The sequence below is a fragment of the Mesoplodon bidens genome (assembly GCF_964165515.1).
Source record: "Mesoplodon bidens genome assembly, chromosome: 18".
NCBI classification, from domain to species: Eukaryota; Metazoa; Chordata; class Mammalia; order Artiodactyla; family Ziphiidae; genus Mesoplodon; species Mesoplodon bidens.
In genome coordinates, this window is record NC_138175.1 from 48709671 (window position 1) to 48726102 (window position 16432).

The following is a 16432-nucleotide window of genomic DNA, read 5'->3' on the forward strand; positions in this document are numbered from 1 at the left end:
AGGGGAGGGCCACTTTTATTAGGACCGAAGGTTCAAACACCGGCCACATCTGGGGGAGACCTGACGCAGAGGTCAGGGGCTCCCCGTCTAGGTGAGTCTGATCTCCACAATGGCAGTGCGGAGGGGCCTAAGGCTCTCTCACATGTTGACAGACATAAATTAATAGCTGGGTGGAGTTCCTGGATGCTCCCTTTGGAGTGGGGAGAGCAGGATACGGTGCTATGAAGCTGGAGTTCCCTAGTCCCAAGCCCAAGGTGGGTCCCCAGACCTGCAGCAGAGAGGGGAGGAGGCCTCAGAGCAGGGGATGGCCTGCTATGGGGCTGGAATCCCGAGATGGAGTCTCTGAGGGGTCGGAGCAGACATCCCTCTGGTTAGGAGGCTTCGGGCAGTGGCTATGCCTGGCGACTGGCCCAGTAGCGGTGGTAGGTGTCCTGGAAGAGGTCCCGGCAGGCGATGTGGGCATGGAGGCGGGCACAGGCCAGGAAAGCCCCTGCCAGCTTTCTGTGCAGGGCATAGGTCTCTTCAGGCGGTGGGCGAAGCCGGTGCTGCAGCAGCACAGGGATGAGGCCCTGCACACGGCGGGCAGTATCACCCGCTCCAAAGTCGTAGGGGCCCTGGGTGGCGAAGGGCTCCCCCAGGATCATCACGGCCTCCACGTGGGCGTCCGAGAATGCCTAGGGGTCGGGGAAACCAGAGGCAACCAGTGTGGACATATAGCCCTCCATTCCCCCAGAGTCTCAAGTATAAACACAAGCCCCCAACTCCCCAAAGAGTAATAGGCAGCCTCCACCCCTTCCAGAGCCCCTAAGAGACAAGCAGCCCCCTACTCCTCCCAAAAGAAAGGGCCCTTCCTGTCCTCTCAGGGCCTCCAGTAGACAAATAGCCCTCACTCTCTCTAGAACAGAGAAGCAGCCTCTGTTCCCCGACCCCCCCATATCCACCAGCAGTCCCCCATTCCTCCCTCTAGAACAGGTAAGTGGTGCCCATTTTCTCAGGATTCCTGAGTAGCCAAGCAGCCCCCATTCCCCCCTGCTCCCCAGAACCCCCAGAACAGATAAGCAGCCCCCTTAGAGTTCCTCACTCATCCACAGTTTCCCCAGTAGAGAGAAGCAGCTCCCCACTCCCCACAAGAGACACCAGCCCCATCTCTCCCAACCTTGGTCTCAAAGCCTGTGAGAAATTTGAGGTCTCGTGATTTCTGCAGGACCTGGTCTCTATCTCCGTTGGCTGCAGCCATCACCACCTGGGGAGATGGATGTGGGCACAGGGTCAGAGGGGTTCAAGGAGGGGTCTGGAGGTGGGAGCTGGAAGCTGGGCCCTGCCAGTAACCACTTCTGTTCTCATCTACCTAAGCCGTCTCACCTAGAAGCCTCTCCTTCCCCACCTTACCCCTGTCTGTGTCTCTCTCAAGACTGTTCCAGAGCCTGGGGGCTGCAGTGGTCAGGTGTTCTGCCCACCTGGCTGGGAAGGCAGAGCCTGCCTGGAAACTACCACAGGGAAACAGCACAGAGGAAAGCAGATGTCAAGTGGTACCCATGGGTCCAAACACTTAATTGGGCAAGTATGTGATCATGACCCGGAACTGCCTCTGAGGTTGCCATCCCTGTGATCACCTGGTTGATGTCTGTTGATGCCTGGTTCCTGCCCTGGACTTGGAGCCCCAGGAAGGCAGGGATCCCAGCTGGGTTTAGTCCCAAGTGGCGCTCACTCAGGAGGCCCTTGGTGAAAACCCCTTGTTTAGCAAATCAGTGTTTGGAGCTAAGCAGCTCCCCAGCCACGCAGGATGTGCAGGAGTTGAGGGCACATGGACAGACAGAAGTGGGAGCCAGCCTGCTTGGGCTCCATCCCAGCTCTGCCACTTGCTGGCTGACCCTGGGGCAAGTCGCTTTGCTTTTTGGGGCTCTGCTTTCTCATCTGTGAAGTGGGGATGATGAAAGCATCTTCCTGGCCAGGATCTTGGAGGATGAAGGAGGTATATCTGTGGAGTGCTTCGCACGGTGCCCGCGTGTAGGAAAGGCCATAAATATTATGAGCTACTATTACTATTAAGAGGTAAATAGGAGGGTCCCTACTTCACAGACGAGGAAACAGGCTCAGAGTGGGGAACAGCAAGGAGAGGAGGGGAGCTGGGACGAACCCTTCACCACTGAGTTGCCCCTCCTTGGGAGGAGGGGGAATACAGGATTAAATCTGGCGGTTCTGTTCTGTCCCAGCTCCCCCTGCCCCAGCCTGTCTGGCCATCTGTCACGCCTGTGGTCCTTGGGGGGGTCAGTGTGACAGGCCTTTCTTAAACTGGAAAAGGCTGGGGAGGAGGCAGGAGGGCCGTGCGGAACAGGCCTGTGGTGGGGAGGGGCAGGGGATGTCCCAGCTACCCAGAGAGGCCTCGGCTTTGTGCCTCGAGTGGCCTGCAGAAAGGGCCCCAAGGAGCCTCTATGTGTGTGTGGGGGGGGGGGGAGGGGGGTTACCAATTCCTTCTCGTCTCCACCTAAAGGGTGGCCCCACCATCCCCCAGTCTTCACGCCAGAACCCCCTCCAACCCCCACCCGCCCAGGCTCCCAGGCCTGTCTTAAAAGACCACTCATCATTCAGGAATTTCCAAATTCTATGTCCCTCCCCTGCTCCAATCCCTTCCACGGCTCCCCAGGGCACCCGAATAAAGTACAAGCTGCAAAGCATGGCTTCAGAGACCCAGAGTGACTGCCAGCCTCACTGCTGGCTCCTGCTATGTCCCCACCTGCCTGCCCAGTCCCAATGGGAACTTCCCTTTGGTCTTCTAGGATCTTACTACTCAGAGTGTGATCCCTGTACAAGTAGCTTTGGCATCACCTGGGAGCATGTTAGAAAGGCAGCATCTTAAGCCTAACTCCAGACCAGAATCTGCATTTTTTTTTTTTTCTTCAGTACGTGGGCCTCTCACTGTTGTGGCCTCTCCCGTTGCGGAGCACAGGCTCCAGACGCGCAGGCTCAGCGGCCATGGCTCACGGGCCTAGCTGCTCCACGGCATGTGGGATCTTCCCGGACTGGGGCACGAACCCGCGTCCCCTGCATCGGCAGGCGGACTCTCAACCACTGCGCCACCAGGGAAGCCCCTAGAATCTGCATTTTAACATGATCATGGTGGTGGTGGGGTTCTCATGTGCATTAAAGTTTGAGAAGTGCTGCTCTAGTCAGAATATCCTTTTTCACCCCTTGGCCTTTGCCCATGTTATCTGTCTGGAGTACCCTCCTTAGCTTCTTCCTGATTGGTCTCCTCATCCCTCAGGTCTCAACTCTGATGTCTTCTCCTCCAGGAAGCCCTCCCTGACCCCCTAGGTCAGGCCAGGCTCTTCATCCGGTCTCCCTCAGTCCCCCGTGATTCTCCCATCTCAGCCCTGATCACTCTGGTCCTTTCTGTCTGTCCCCCTACTGGACTGTGAGTTTTGTGAAGGCAGAGACCTAGACTGCATTGCTCACTGTTGTCCCCAGTATTGCCTAGAATAGGACTAGGCACAGAGGGGGGTCAGAGAACGTTTGAATTGATGACCCAGTGATTAGAAGACCCAGGTTGAGGGACTGCCCTGGCGGTGCAGTGGTTAAGAATCCGCCTGCCAATGCAGGGGACACGGGTTCAAGCCCTGGTCCGGGAAGATTCCACATGCCACGGAGCAGCTAAACCCGTGGGCCACAACTACTGAGCCTGTGCACCACAACTACTGAAGCCCGTGCACCTAGAGCCCGTGCTCCGCAACAAAGAGTAGCCCCTGCTCGCCACAACTAGAGAAAGCCCTCATGCAGCAATGAACTCAACACAACCAAAAAAAAAAAAAGAAGACCCAGGTCGAATCTCAACAAATTAATGAGATGGTGTTTTCTGTGGGATCTGAGACAAATCAACCTCTGGGTGGGAAGGACGGGCAACATAAAGTGAGGAAACACTTCTCAAAGAGAGAACTGCTCAATAGGGAGCAGCTGGAGGGGAGGTATGTGAGCACAAGGCTGGACACCAAGGCCCTTGACAGCATCGGGTGTGGGGAGGTGACAGGCTGGCCATCGTGGGCCTTTCTCTTAGGAGGCAGCTAGTGAGGGGTTGGGAACATGGGCTGTGTAACCAGACTCCCTGAGTTTGAATCCCAGGTCTGCTGTGACCTTGGGCAAGTGACTTAACCTCTCAGAGCCCCAGTTACTTCCTCTGTAAAATGGGGTTAAAAATGGTCCTCACCTCACAGAGTTGCTTTCTGGTTCAGATCAGTTACCACATGTACAGCACTTAAAACGGTGCCTGACATAATATTAAGTGCTTGGTATTTGTTAGCTGCTACTGATATCACTATTATTTATTTCTTCATTCCAGATATTGTGTTTCTCCTTCTCTACAAGCCTTACTATCTGGCTTGAGGCTCCACCCTTCAGAGACTCCAGGATTGGGGGAACTCACCTCGATATAATGGTCTGTGAATTCAGTTCCAAATTCCCGGCTTGCACCAAAGTCCAGCAAGATCACCTGGAAATGAAGGATGGTGAAAGGGACACTGGGAATCCACCAGTGCTGCCCATTGTCTATGGGGGGGCCAGGGTCTGTCCCTCTCTCCCCACACACTGCCCCTCCTGCCCAAGTCCCCGCCCAGCTGCCTCCCCTGGGCTCCTGGCTTCCGGTCTCCACACATCAATCCACCCCCACATGAAGCTGAAGGGACCTGGTTTTTATTTTTGGGGTCCTAGTTGTTTTTATAATAACATGTTTTAGGCTCAGAAAAAAAAATCTGGAGAATAATAAAATATATGGGAAAGTAAAATCAACACCCACAAATCCTACCACCCAGTTTAAAATATAAAATACTACCAATCTAAGTGGGGCCTGATCCTACCTCCCCCCATCCCCACCCTCTCTTCCAGGGTCACCACTTTCCTGAAATTATTTTTATTAGTAAATTGTTTCCTGAAATTCCCATGCATGTGTTGCTATGTTTTCTATACATATGTGGATCCATGAACAAAACATACTAATGTTCTGCATATTTTAAAACGTCATATAAATGGTATTTATAATATTCTGCAAATTCTTTGTGTTCGACATGGTTTTGCAATTCATCCCCATTGCTCTAGCTCATTCATTCATTTTTTCACTGCCATGTAAGATTTTGTTGCATGAATATATCGTATTTATCTGCTTGATGGGCACTGTGGTTATTTCTAGGTTTTGCTATTAGAAGCAGTGCTCGCAGATGTAGAGAACAAACGTATGGATACCAAGGGGGGAAAGGGGCGGGGTGGGGTGGGGTGGGGAGGTGGTGGTGGGATGAACTGGGAGATTGGGATTGACATCTATACACTAATATGTATACAACAGATAACTAATAAGAACCTGCTGTATAAAAAAATAAATAACATAAAATTCAAAAATTCAAAAAAAAGGGACTTCCTTGGTGGCGCAGTGGTTAAGAATCCGCCTGCCAATGCAGGGGACACGGGTTCGATCCCTGGTCCGGGAAGATCCCACATGCCGCGGAGCAACTAAGCCCATGTGCCACAACTACTGAGCCTGCGGTCTAGAGCCTGCGAGACACAACTACTGAGCCCATGCACCACAACTACTGAAGCCCATGCGCCTAGAACCCGTGCTCTGCAACAGGAGAAGCCCACGCACCACAACGAAGACCCAACGCACCCAAAAATAAATAAATAAATAAATAAATAAATAAATTTTTAAAAAAGTAAATAAAATAAAGAATGTAGATAAAATGAACCAAATAAAGTTGAAATGTTTAAAAAACGGCAAAAAAAAAAAAAAAGCAGTACCCCATGAACATGTGTGTAAGTTTCTCTATGACAGTGGAGTTCAAACTGTTTATCATAACCCACGGTAAGAAATGAAGATTAGGGGCTTCCCTGGTGGTGCAGTGGTTAAGGATCCGCCTACCAATGCAGAGGACATGGGTTCAAGCCCTGGGCCAGGAAGATCCTACATGCTGCGGAGCAACTAAGCCCGTGTGCCACAACTACTGAGCCTGTGCTCTAGAGCCCACGCGCCACAACTACTGAGCCCACGTGCTGCAACTACTGAAGCCCACGTGCCTAGTGTCCATGCTCTGCAAGAAGAGAAGCCACCGCAGTGAGAAGCCCACCCACCGCAACGAAGAGTAGCCCCCACTCGCCACAACTAGAGAAACCCCGCGCGCAGCAATAAAGACCCAATGCGGCCAAAAATAAATAAATAAAATAAATAAAGTTATATAAAAAAAAAAAGAAATGTAGATTATCCTGGGCACCAGTGCACATGCACACATAAACATAAAACAAAAGTGTCCTGAAGTAATATGCATCCCTCCCATCTGCAACACATTCTATCCTTTTAAAACAAGAACTGCTGTTGAGACCCAGTAAATCGACGCCAGGCCTCTTATCACCACACCGGAGGAAGGAAAACACCCCCGCTGGGGTGCGAGCCTTGGAGGGATGCAGGTTGTCTGTGCACTTGTGGGGGAAGAGGGTGTCAAGGGACTGAGGCTGGACTAAGTGGGGCCATGTCACACTCAGCACAGGGCTCACTTGATCCTGAGGGTGTTGGAAGCTGTAGAAGGGACAGCTTGGCCAGATTTGTGTTTTAGAAAGACCCCTCTGGGGACAGAATGGCACAGACCACTTTGGAGAGCCACTTAGCAACCATGCACGCTGAGAGTTTTTCAGTCCAAACTGTCACCCCCAGGCCTTTGGACAGCCTGTGTCCTTTGCCAAGTATGCTCTTCCCTGCTCCTTAGATGGCTGTCCTTCTCTCATCTTTCTGGTTTCACCTTCCTTGACCCCACCCACTCCAGGCAGGGTCAGCCACTTTTCCTGGCTTCCCACTGTCCCCTGTGCCTCTCCCATCACTGGCCCCTCGCCTGTGCTTCCTCATCAAGGTATTAACTACAGGTCACACTGTCTGGTGATGGGTCCCTGCATTGGACTGGGAACTCTGGGAAGGCAAGGATCAGGGTTGCCTTGGCATCACTTTCAAGAGGCAGTAGGTGCTTGGTGTGTTCTACATGAGTGATGGGTGTGGTAATGATGACTGTCTTGCAAAAGTGGTGCTCCCTCTTCTCCACTGCCACTAGGAAGCCACTGCCTAGCCAGGGACTCCATTTCCCAGCATCCCCTGCATCTAGACTAGCCCCATGACCAGTTCTTATCAGTGGAATGGTGAAGGGAATGATGGGTCACTTCCGGCCGAAGCAGTTAGACAGTGGGTTACCCTCTCAATCTCTCTTTGCCCTTGCACTGGAAGGAGAGCCTTTCAAGTCCGAGGGGATGGCACACTCACAAAAGGGAAGGAGCCTGGGTCCCTGACGCACTGCACGGAGGAGGGCCACTCCAGCCTGTTACATGGGGAATCAACTACTACTGTGTTGAGCTGCTGCCATATTGGGAAATATCTGTTACAGCAGCTAATGTACCCTGACACACAACACAAGGAACCAACCTGGTGGCTGGAGGCATCATACAGGAAGTTGGCCCAGTTGGGGTCCGTCTGCATGAATCGGAACTCAAACAGCTCCCGAAGACAAAGCCTCAGGAGCTGGAAGCAGATCTGGGGTGGGAAGGAGTAACAGACATCTCAGAGCCATGTGCCCCTGTAAAGCCCTCTGAGGCCTGGAGAGGGACCATGGGTCTGGGTTGCCCTGTCAGCTGTGCCCCAGAGCAGCACCCTCCCTACTGCCCCAGGAGCCCCATGTACCTGGTTCCGGATGTCCTGGCTCAAGCCCTGGCACTGGTCCAGCGGGAGCCCTCCAGCCAGCTCCATGCCCAGCACCCGCGTCGTGCACAGCTCCTGAATAACGGCTGGCACCCGAAAGAAGGGATCGTCTGCCAACAGCTGCCTGGGGCAGATGGGAGGGGTGGGGATGGGACTTAACACTTCAGGCCCCTGTGGTCCTGCTTGAGGCCTCCCCCTCCTCTGAGGAGTCTTCCATGAACAGCCTTTGTCTTGCCTTTCCTCCTGCCCTCCTCTTTCCTGTCTGTCTGGAGTGATGGCCCGTACCTGGTTGGATTGACATTCATTCAGACATTTCATTCATTCACGCATTTACTCATTCAACAAATATCTCCATGGCACCCACTCTGTGTCTGCCCCTAAGCTGGGTGCCGCTGGAGACCCAATTACCACCTCCCTTCTGGAAACACTTCTCTGTTGGTCGCCCCAGGATGAACTCAGTGTATTAATTAAGCATTACTTTCTCATGAACTTATCAATTAATCCATCCAAAAAATAGTCACTCATATACAAATCTCCGAGTCCACAGTGATACTCAACTGGCCACTCCTTAGAGTCATTATTCTAAACACTGGCTAATCAAGGGAAAGAACCTCGCTCGGTGCCCATCCCTGTGCTGGACGATGCTGGGTGACAGAGCAGTAGATGAGCCCCAGGCGTGACCCCCCCACACACAGCAGAGACCACACCCTAACAAACAAACAGACCAGTAATAGATTGAGATAGGTGTGTCGATGCAAGGTTTGGGAGGCAAAGAATATGAGCGAGGCCTCTGGTTGGGGACCTGTGGGATGGCTGGAGTTAGCGGGTAGGGGGACAGGGAGATGGGGAGGAGCCGGGGAAATGAGAAATGATGTGCGTTTTATCCTAAGAGCACTGGGAGGTCCCCCCGTGAGGTGGTGGTCTCCCCAGATCCCACACTGGAGCGCTCTGGCCCAGCCCACCTGACACTCTCCATCTCCAGGTCCTGCTTTGGGGGCTTGTATTTTTGTCCTTGTTTGTCAAATCTCTGACGTTTGATCCGCTCCTCATAGGGCAGGACTCTGCTGAACGTTCAGTCAGCACAATTCTCTTTTATTCTCACTCCCCCTGAGGAGGACGTTCTCCTAAGGCCACTGGGCGGATTAAGGCCACCCAGCCTGTTAAGAGCTGACCCAGGACTGGATCCTGACTGGATCCCACATCTGAGCCCATGCCCCTAACCATTGCCTTCTACTGTCCTTTCTCTGGCTTCGTATCTACAGAGCCGGGCTCCGTAAACGTGTGGGCCATGCTCCACGCTGTGGAAGGTCTCACTGAGGTATAATTAATTGCCACTTATCATGATGCCTCTAAGATACAACCACTGTTCCATGTAGCTGTAGTTCATTCATTCTTGATGCTGTACGAATTATGCTGATGAACATACCATAACTTATTTATCCACCCTGTTGGATGAATTTGATAGATTTGGGTTGTTTCCAGTTTGGGGCTATTGCTGCTCTGAGTATTCTGGAAAAGTCTGATGGTGTGTACTGGCATTAAGGGTCACTAGAGTATTTAGCCAGGGGGGCAACTGTTGGGTTGGATGTGAACACTGAGGCTTGATGATGCCCAACCATTCTCCAAAATGCTTGTATCAATTTCTCCCTCTGTCCACAGTGTACAAAAGATGCCCTGGAGCCCCGTTCTCGCCAACTCTTGACAGACAGACTGCTTCATCTCTGTTAGTCCGGTGGGTGTAACGGTATCTCGTGTGACGGAGTGCCTGTTGACAAGTCTGTCTCCCCCATCAGACCGCAGTGGTTCTGCGTCCCATTGGACAGATGAGAAAGTAGAGACATTTAGAGAGAGGAAGTGACCTGCTTGAGCTCACAGAGGACACAGGGTGTGAACGAAGTAATGAGTGAAGGCATGGATGGATGAACAAATGAAGAGAGAGTCTGCCAGCCCTACCCCAGGGCTCCAGCTGCCGGAGGCTGTGAGGGCATCCACCTCCCTCTCAGCCCGGGAGGGAAGCTGGAGGGAGGAAGGGGGCCTCCAGGGGCCTGTAGGGGCCTCAGCTTACCTGAAGTTCTGGGCACAAGCCGCCTCACGACGGTAGTCACATTCCAAAGCCAGCTCCCGCTGCAAGGCCTGCAGGCTCTGCTCTGCAAACAGGCCTGAGGGGTGGCAGCTGTGTCAGGCAGGGAAGGCCACAGCCTGCCCCTCGCCCCCTGCCCGGCCCCTCAGGCTCCCGCTCAGGGATGTCTTCTCTTGCCAGTCGTGCCTCTCACCCTGTCCCTGTCTCACCGTCCCTCACCCCGTCCGCTCCATGCCTTTTCCCCGCACTGTCTGGCCACGCACCCCCCCTCCCCATCCTTCACACAACTGCGGGCTCCGCGGAAGCCTCTCTGCTCGGGTCTCTTTCTCAGGCACACACAGCTGTCCTTAGGCCCCTATCATAGTCACATCTGCCGCCTATTCTCTGTCCATTTTTCTTTTTAAAAAATATTTTGGCCGCACCTCGTGGCACGTGGGATCTTAGTTCCCATCTTAGTTCCCTGACCAGGGATTGAACCTGGGCTCCCTGCAGTGGCAGCGTGGAGCCCTAACCACTGGACTGCCAGGGAAGTCCCTCTCTGTCCTTTTTTCATACTCTCTCACACTGCTCTCAGTGTCTCTGAAGCTTACTTCTGGGCCTGACTCTCTCACTCTCTCCTCTCTCTCTCCCTCGCTCGCTCTTCCGTGTGTGCGCGCGCACGCACACACACACACACACACACACCCCTCTGCTCCATCTCCCCCAGGCGCTGTCTCACATGCTGTAACACACACGCGAGGTCCCACTTACGCTCCCTTCCTGTTTCTGCGGTTCTTTCTCAGGCCTCCAGTCCCTCTCCACACACCCACTGTGTGTCTGTTTCTGGATTTCTGTCTGGGCTTCTGTTGGCATCTCTGAGTTTGTCTTTTTCTCACACGCCCATACTACTCTGGGCTTTCCCCACCTTGGTGTCCCTTTGTTCTGTCTCAAACACGCAGACTGAGGCGTTCACTCAGGCTCACACACACACGGGCACACCCTGCCCCGAGCTGGCCCTCCACCTCCCCCCGCCCCCCCCATCCAGCCCCGCTTTCCCTCTTCAGGGCGACCCTCCCACAGTCAGGGTGGACTGGGCGCCTCACCCTCCGGCACGGCCACGCTCATCTTGAGCACCGCCAGCAGGTTCTGGATGTCGCTCTGGATGCTCTGGGCGACGCCTGGGTACTGGGAGGGGAGGAGGGGAGGAGGATGGGAGTCACCCCTCTGGGGCGGCCGGGTGCCCAGCCCACCCCCGCCCCACCTCCGCTCTCACCTGGATCTTCACGGCCACCTCTGTCCCATCCCTCAGCACGCCCTGGTGCACCTGCCCGATGGAGGCAGCGGCAAAGGGCACCTCCTCCAGAGAGGCCACCTTGGTCTGCCAGTCCCTGCCGAGCTCCTCTTCCAGAACTCTCTGGGGATAGTGGTCGAGACAATCATCATCATGGTTTCAGGCAGCCGGGTTCATGTTCTGTGCTGAGCGCTTTGCCCGTTAATAAGCCCGCTCACCACACACGGGGCCCTGGGCCAAGCTCTTGGCTGCCACCCCACTTTACAGATGAGGAAACTGAGGCTCAGAGAGAGATCTCTTGACCAAGGTGATGAGCCAGGCACTGGCAGACTGGGAGGCCCAGCCTGAGCCCATACTCCCGAGGCTGTGTGGGCTGATGTGTGGATTGCTATTATGTAGGGTTAAGATTGATAATAATCCTTCATTATACCCGTATATTGTATATACCCGTATATTATTAACTCAAAAGTTAATGTGATAAAGGAGAGCTAAAATTTACAGAGAGCTTCCTGTGGGCTGAACCCTGTATAGAGTGGCTCAGAGAAGGGCAGTAATTGCCCAGGGTCACATGGCAAGGGAGCCAAAGAGAGCTCAGAAGGCAGGCAGCTGGATTCTGGATTCCACACCCTCACCCAGGCATTTACTCAGTGCCTGGCACTGTGCCAAACTACTTACAGACAACTCCCTCCTTTAATTAAAAGACCGGTAATAAGAAGAGCTAACACCTGCATGTCACTCACGGGGTGTCAGGGACCTTTCAAAGTGCTTTACACATACACTGATTTCCATAGCCCCATGATGTGGCCGTTGCTATCACTACCAGCAATCACAGATGAGGTAACTGAAGCACAGGAGGGCAGGCCACATGTCTAACCGCACAGGTAGTAAGTGGCAGAGCCAGGGTTTGAACTCCTGAAGTCTGGTCCCTGACCACAGCACTTCACCGTTTTTTTTTTTTTTTTCAGTATGTGGGCCTCTCACTGTTGTGGCCTCTCCCGTTGTGGAGCACAGGCTCCAGACGCGCAGGCTCAGCGGCCACGGCTCACGGGCCCAGCCACTCCGCGGCATGTGGGATCTTCCTGGACCGGGGCACGAACCCGCGTCCCCTGCATCAGCAGGCGGACTCTCAACCACTGCGCCACCAGGGAAGCCCATTCACCGCCTCTCTAACAGCCCTGACAGAGCCCTGAGCCTGCCAGGAACTCGACTAAGTGTTCTACACCGTTCTCTCATAGACTCATCACAACAATCCTGAGATGTGTGCTGTAGTGGTCCCCATTTAACAGATGGGGACACAGGCTCAGAGTGAGACAGGGAGCACAGCCATGAAGACAGGAGGGCCAGGCAGGTGGGGCATGCCTCCCTCACCAGCCTTTCCCCCTCTGGGCACTCACCAGCATCTGCCAGCGGGGCATGAAGTCGGCGCTCTGGCGAACCCGCTCGAAGATGCGCTGCAGCTGGGGGCTGATGAAGCTGTTGTCTAGGGAGACATCGCGAAGAGGGAAGCAGTGAGGGGAGAGGCCAGGAGGGGCCCCTGTGGGAGTCTCTGAAGTTGGGGCTTGGTGGTAGGTGGGGTAGGGTGGAACTGAGGTCAGGGGTCAGGAGCCAAGGATCATGCTGTACCCTGGATGCTGAGCATTTGGCCAACCTTGAGGGCAGCCCCCCGAACTGTACACAAGGTCTGCACAATCCGCTCGGCGTTGGCCTCCGAAAGGAAAAGGCTGGAGCCCGGCCAGGAGCCTCCTTCTGGGGTGGAGAGAATAATCATTAGTATGGCAACCACAAAAATAATCAGTATGACACCACTGCACACCTACTAGAATGGCTAAAACAAAAAAGACAATACCAAGTGTTGACAAAGATGTGGAGCACCTGAACGCCAACACTGCCTATGAGAGTGCCATGGCCCAAGCCCTTTGGAAAGCAGCTGGGAAGTTTCCAGTAAAGCACACACCTATACATGATGCAATTTGCCTCCTAGGTATATCCCCAAGAGAAAGGCATATATGTGTCCACCAACAGATACTCCAAGAAGGCTCACGGTAGTGTTATTCATAACAGTCCCAAACTGGAAACAACCCAAATGACCATCAGGAGAACGAACAAAGGAATTGTGGAATAGTCACAGGGTGACTATTACAGTGTTGAATAAACAACCTACAACTGCTCACAGCAACATGGATGCATCTCTCAAATAGAATGCTGAGCAAAACAAACCAGACACGTACGAGAATACACTGTCTGATTACATGTGTATAAACGAGCAGAAACAGACAAAACTAATCGCAGGGGGTCAGAAGCCAAGACAGTGGTGACCCTTAATGAGGGGGGAGGTACCAGAATGCAGCACGAGAAGAGCTTCTGGAGAACAAGGGCAGCAATTCTCCAAGTGTGCTCTGGGGGCGCCCTGAGACCCTTTAGGAGGGTCTGTGAGATCAGAACTATTTTCATAATAATATTCATATGTTATTTGCGCTTTTTTACTCTCATTCACCCGCAACTGTTCAGTAGAGTTTTCTAGAAGCTGCGACCTGTAATGCTGTCATTGCTCTGACGGCCGACGGAGAGAGAGAGAGAGAGTGTGTGTGTGTGTGTGTGTATTCTTGTGTTTAAAATTTTTTTCAGTTTTAATCTCTAATATAGCAAATATCCATAAATACAACCCCACATAAACAAGTTCTTGGGGTTCTCATTCTATTTTTTAATAGCTTTACTGAGATATAATTCATATGATATAATTCACCCATTTTAAGGTGCACAGTTCAATGGCTTCTAGTATATTCAGTTGTGCAACTATTACCACAATCAATTTCAGAACATTTTCATCACTGCTAACCTGTTAGCAGTTACCTGCTCCCATTTTCCGCATCCGCCTCCCCTTGAGTCCCTGGAAACCATTAATCTACTTTCTGTCTCTGTAGACTTCCCTCTTCTGTACATTTCAGATAAATGGAATCATACGATATGTGGCCTTAAAAAAAAAAAAAGTGGCCTTTTGTCTCTGCCTTCTTTCACTTAGGATAGTGTTTCAAGATTCAACCACACGATAGCATGGATCAGTCCTTCATTCCTTTTTTAAAAAAATAAATTTATTTATTTATTTTTATTTATTTTTGGCTGTGTTGGGTCTTCGTTTCTGTGCGAGGGCTTTCTCTAGTTGCGGCGAGCGGGGGCCACTCTTCATCGCGGTGTGTGGGCCTCTCACTGTCGCGGCCTCTCTTGTTGCGGAGCACAGGCTCCAGACGCGCAGGCTCAGTAGTTGTCGCTCACGGGCCCAGTTGCCCCATGGCACGTGGAATCATCCCAGACCAGGTCTCGAACCCGTGTCCCGTTCATTGGCAGGCAGATTCTCAACCACTGCGCCACCAGGGAAGCCCCTTCATTCCTTTTTATGTCCGAATGAAATCCCATTGTATGGATATAATACATCTTGTTTATCCATTCCTCAGTTTTAAGGGTGTAGAGGGATCCTGAGACCAAAAAGTTTGAGAATTACTGGTCTAGGGTTTTTTGATCTGGGTGCACAGATGCATCCACTCTGTGAAAATGAACCACGCTATACACTTATGATATGTGCACGGTTCTATATACAAATTATATTATTCAATAAAGTGTTTATTTTTACTTATTTCATAAAACACTTATTGAGTTCTTTACTGAAGGCCTGTGCCAGGCAGAATTCTAAGTGTCTCTGTGGATTCTCTGGCTGAACCTCCACACACCCCAGGAAGTAAGAACTACCAATGCCTTAATTTTCAACATGAGGAAGCAAGAGATTCAGAGAGGTACTGTGCCTGGCCCTCGGGGCACACAGCGCAGCAGTGGCAGAGCAGGGTGTGGATTCAGTCTGGCCTCACCCTAAAGCCTGTTCCTCCACCTACCCGCAACTTTTTTTTTTTTTTTGCGGTACGCGGGCCTCTCACTGCTGTGGCCTCTCCCATTGCGGAGCACAGGCTCCGGACGCGCAGGCTCAGCGGCCATGGCTCACGGGCCCAGCCGCTCCGTGGCATGTGGGATCTTCCCGGACCGGGGCATGAACCCGTGTCCCCTGCATCCGCAGGCGGACTCTCAACCACTGCGCCACCAGGGAAGCCCTACTCGCAACTTTTTATTTTGAAAAAGATCCAAATAGACAGAAAGACCGGATTCACAGCACCGTGAATACCTGCACACCTGATTCAATGTTTTAACGTGCTGCCTCACCCACTTTATCTGTGCATGTGTACCCAGACACTGACCAATAGTTTTGCTGACTGATTTGCACTCAACTTGTGTGAATAAGAATAATCCCCTACACGATCACCATGCCAACACCACACCCAGGAAAATTAACACTAATTCTTGAATACCTACTACTCAGTCATATTCAGATCTTTCCAATCGTCCCCAGAAGTCTTGTCTTTTTTTTTTTTAAAGTGTTTAGATTTCTCTCTCTCTCTCTTTTTTAAAATTTATTTATTATTTATTTATTTTTGGCTGTGTTGGGTCTCCGTTTCTGTGCGAGGGCTTTCTCCAGTTGCGGCGAGCGGGGGCCACTCCTCATCGTGGTGCGCAGGCCTCTCACTGTCGCGGCCTCTCCCGTTGCGGAGCACAGGCTCCAGATGCGCAGGCTCAGTAGTTGTGGCTCACGGGCTTAGTTGCTCCGCGACATGTGGGATCTTCCCAGACCAGGGCTCGAACCCGTGTCCCCTGCACTGGCAGGCAGATTCTCAACCACTGCGCCACCAGAGAAGCCCACCCAGAAGTCTTTTATAGTTATTTTCTTTTCAAACATCCAACCATGGCTCACACATTTCATTTGTCAGTTATTATCTCTCTAGTCTCTTTTTCATCTAGAATATCCACCCGTTTTTGTTTCAAAACATCGACATGTTGCGGAATCGTACCCACAATGCTGATCTCTACACAGCCCAGTCCGTCTCTGTTGTCCACAGACCCTCACCGGCACTCCTGTTTTCACGCTTCCTCTCCTGGTCACAGTTAAGAACTCAACTCTGGATGGCTTACATATTTTTCCCTCATGACCTGCTTCTACTCAACACCGTCCTGACAGCAGCTTCACCCTGTTCTGAGCACTCCACCACGACCCTAAGAGGTGGCTACGTTATCATCGGCTCCATTCTCCAGTTGAGGAAACTGGGGCTCAGAGAGGTGAAGCCACTTACCCCAGGTCACACAGCAAAGCCAGGGTGTGGACCCCAGACAGCGTGGCTCACGTACCTGATTGTACACGTCCTCTGGGCAGGGACTTCTTGGCCACCTCAGCTAGCGCTCCCAGCCCCAAGCTCACAGCCAGTCCTGGGGAGTGAGAGAGGAGCCTGAGTGCCCGTCTGCCCTGGGGAGATCTCCTCCCCCACCCCCTCCCCACCCTGCT

The 16432-nt window shown here is 52.5% G+C and overlaps 1 protein-coding gene across 4 annotated transcripts in view; it reads right to left on the reverse strand.

Moving 5' to 3' along the window:
- COQ8B (coenzyme Q8B) overlaps nt 1-16432 on the reverse strand; it is a 22835-nt gene continuing 6403 nt past the window's right edge. The window contains exons 5-15 of one of the 4 annotated variants that reach the window (XM_081217579.1): nt 16279-16356; nt 12682-12801; nt 12453-12538; nt 11041-11181; nt 10871-10952; nt 9774-9867; nt 7691-7832; nt 7436-7543; nt 4415-4480; nt 1157-1243; nt 1-674 (exon numbers count right to left, since the gene is read on the reverse strand). In XM_081217579.1, the coding sequence (XP_081073705.1) occupies nt 393-674; nt 1157-1243; nt 4415-4480; nt 7436-7543; nt 7691-7832; nt 9774-9867; nt 10871-10952; nt 11041-11181; nt 12453-12538; nt 12682-12801; nt 16279-16356 (1286 nt within the window). In that variant the 3' untranslated portion in view covers nt 1-392. Of the gene's footprint in view, nt 675-1156; nt 1244-4414; nt 4481-7435; nt 7544-7690; nt 7833-9773; nt 9868-10870; nt 10953-11040; nt 11182-12452; nt 12539-12681; nt 12805-16278; nt 16357-16432 lie in introns of all 4 variants that reach the window. The other 3 variants (XM_081217578.1, XM_081217580.1, XM_081217581.1) reach the window with 3 other exon arrangements.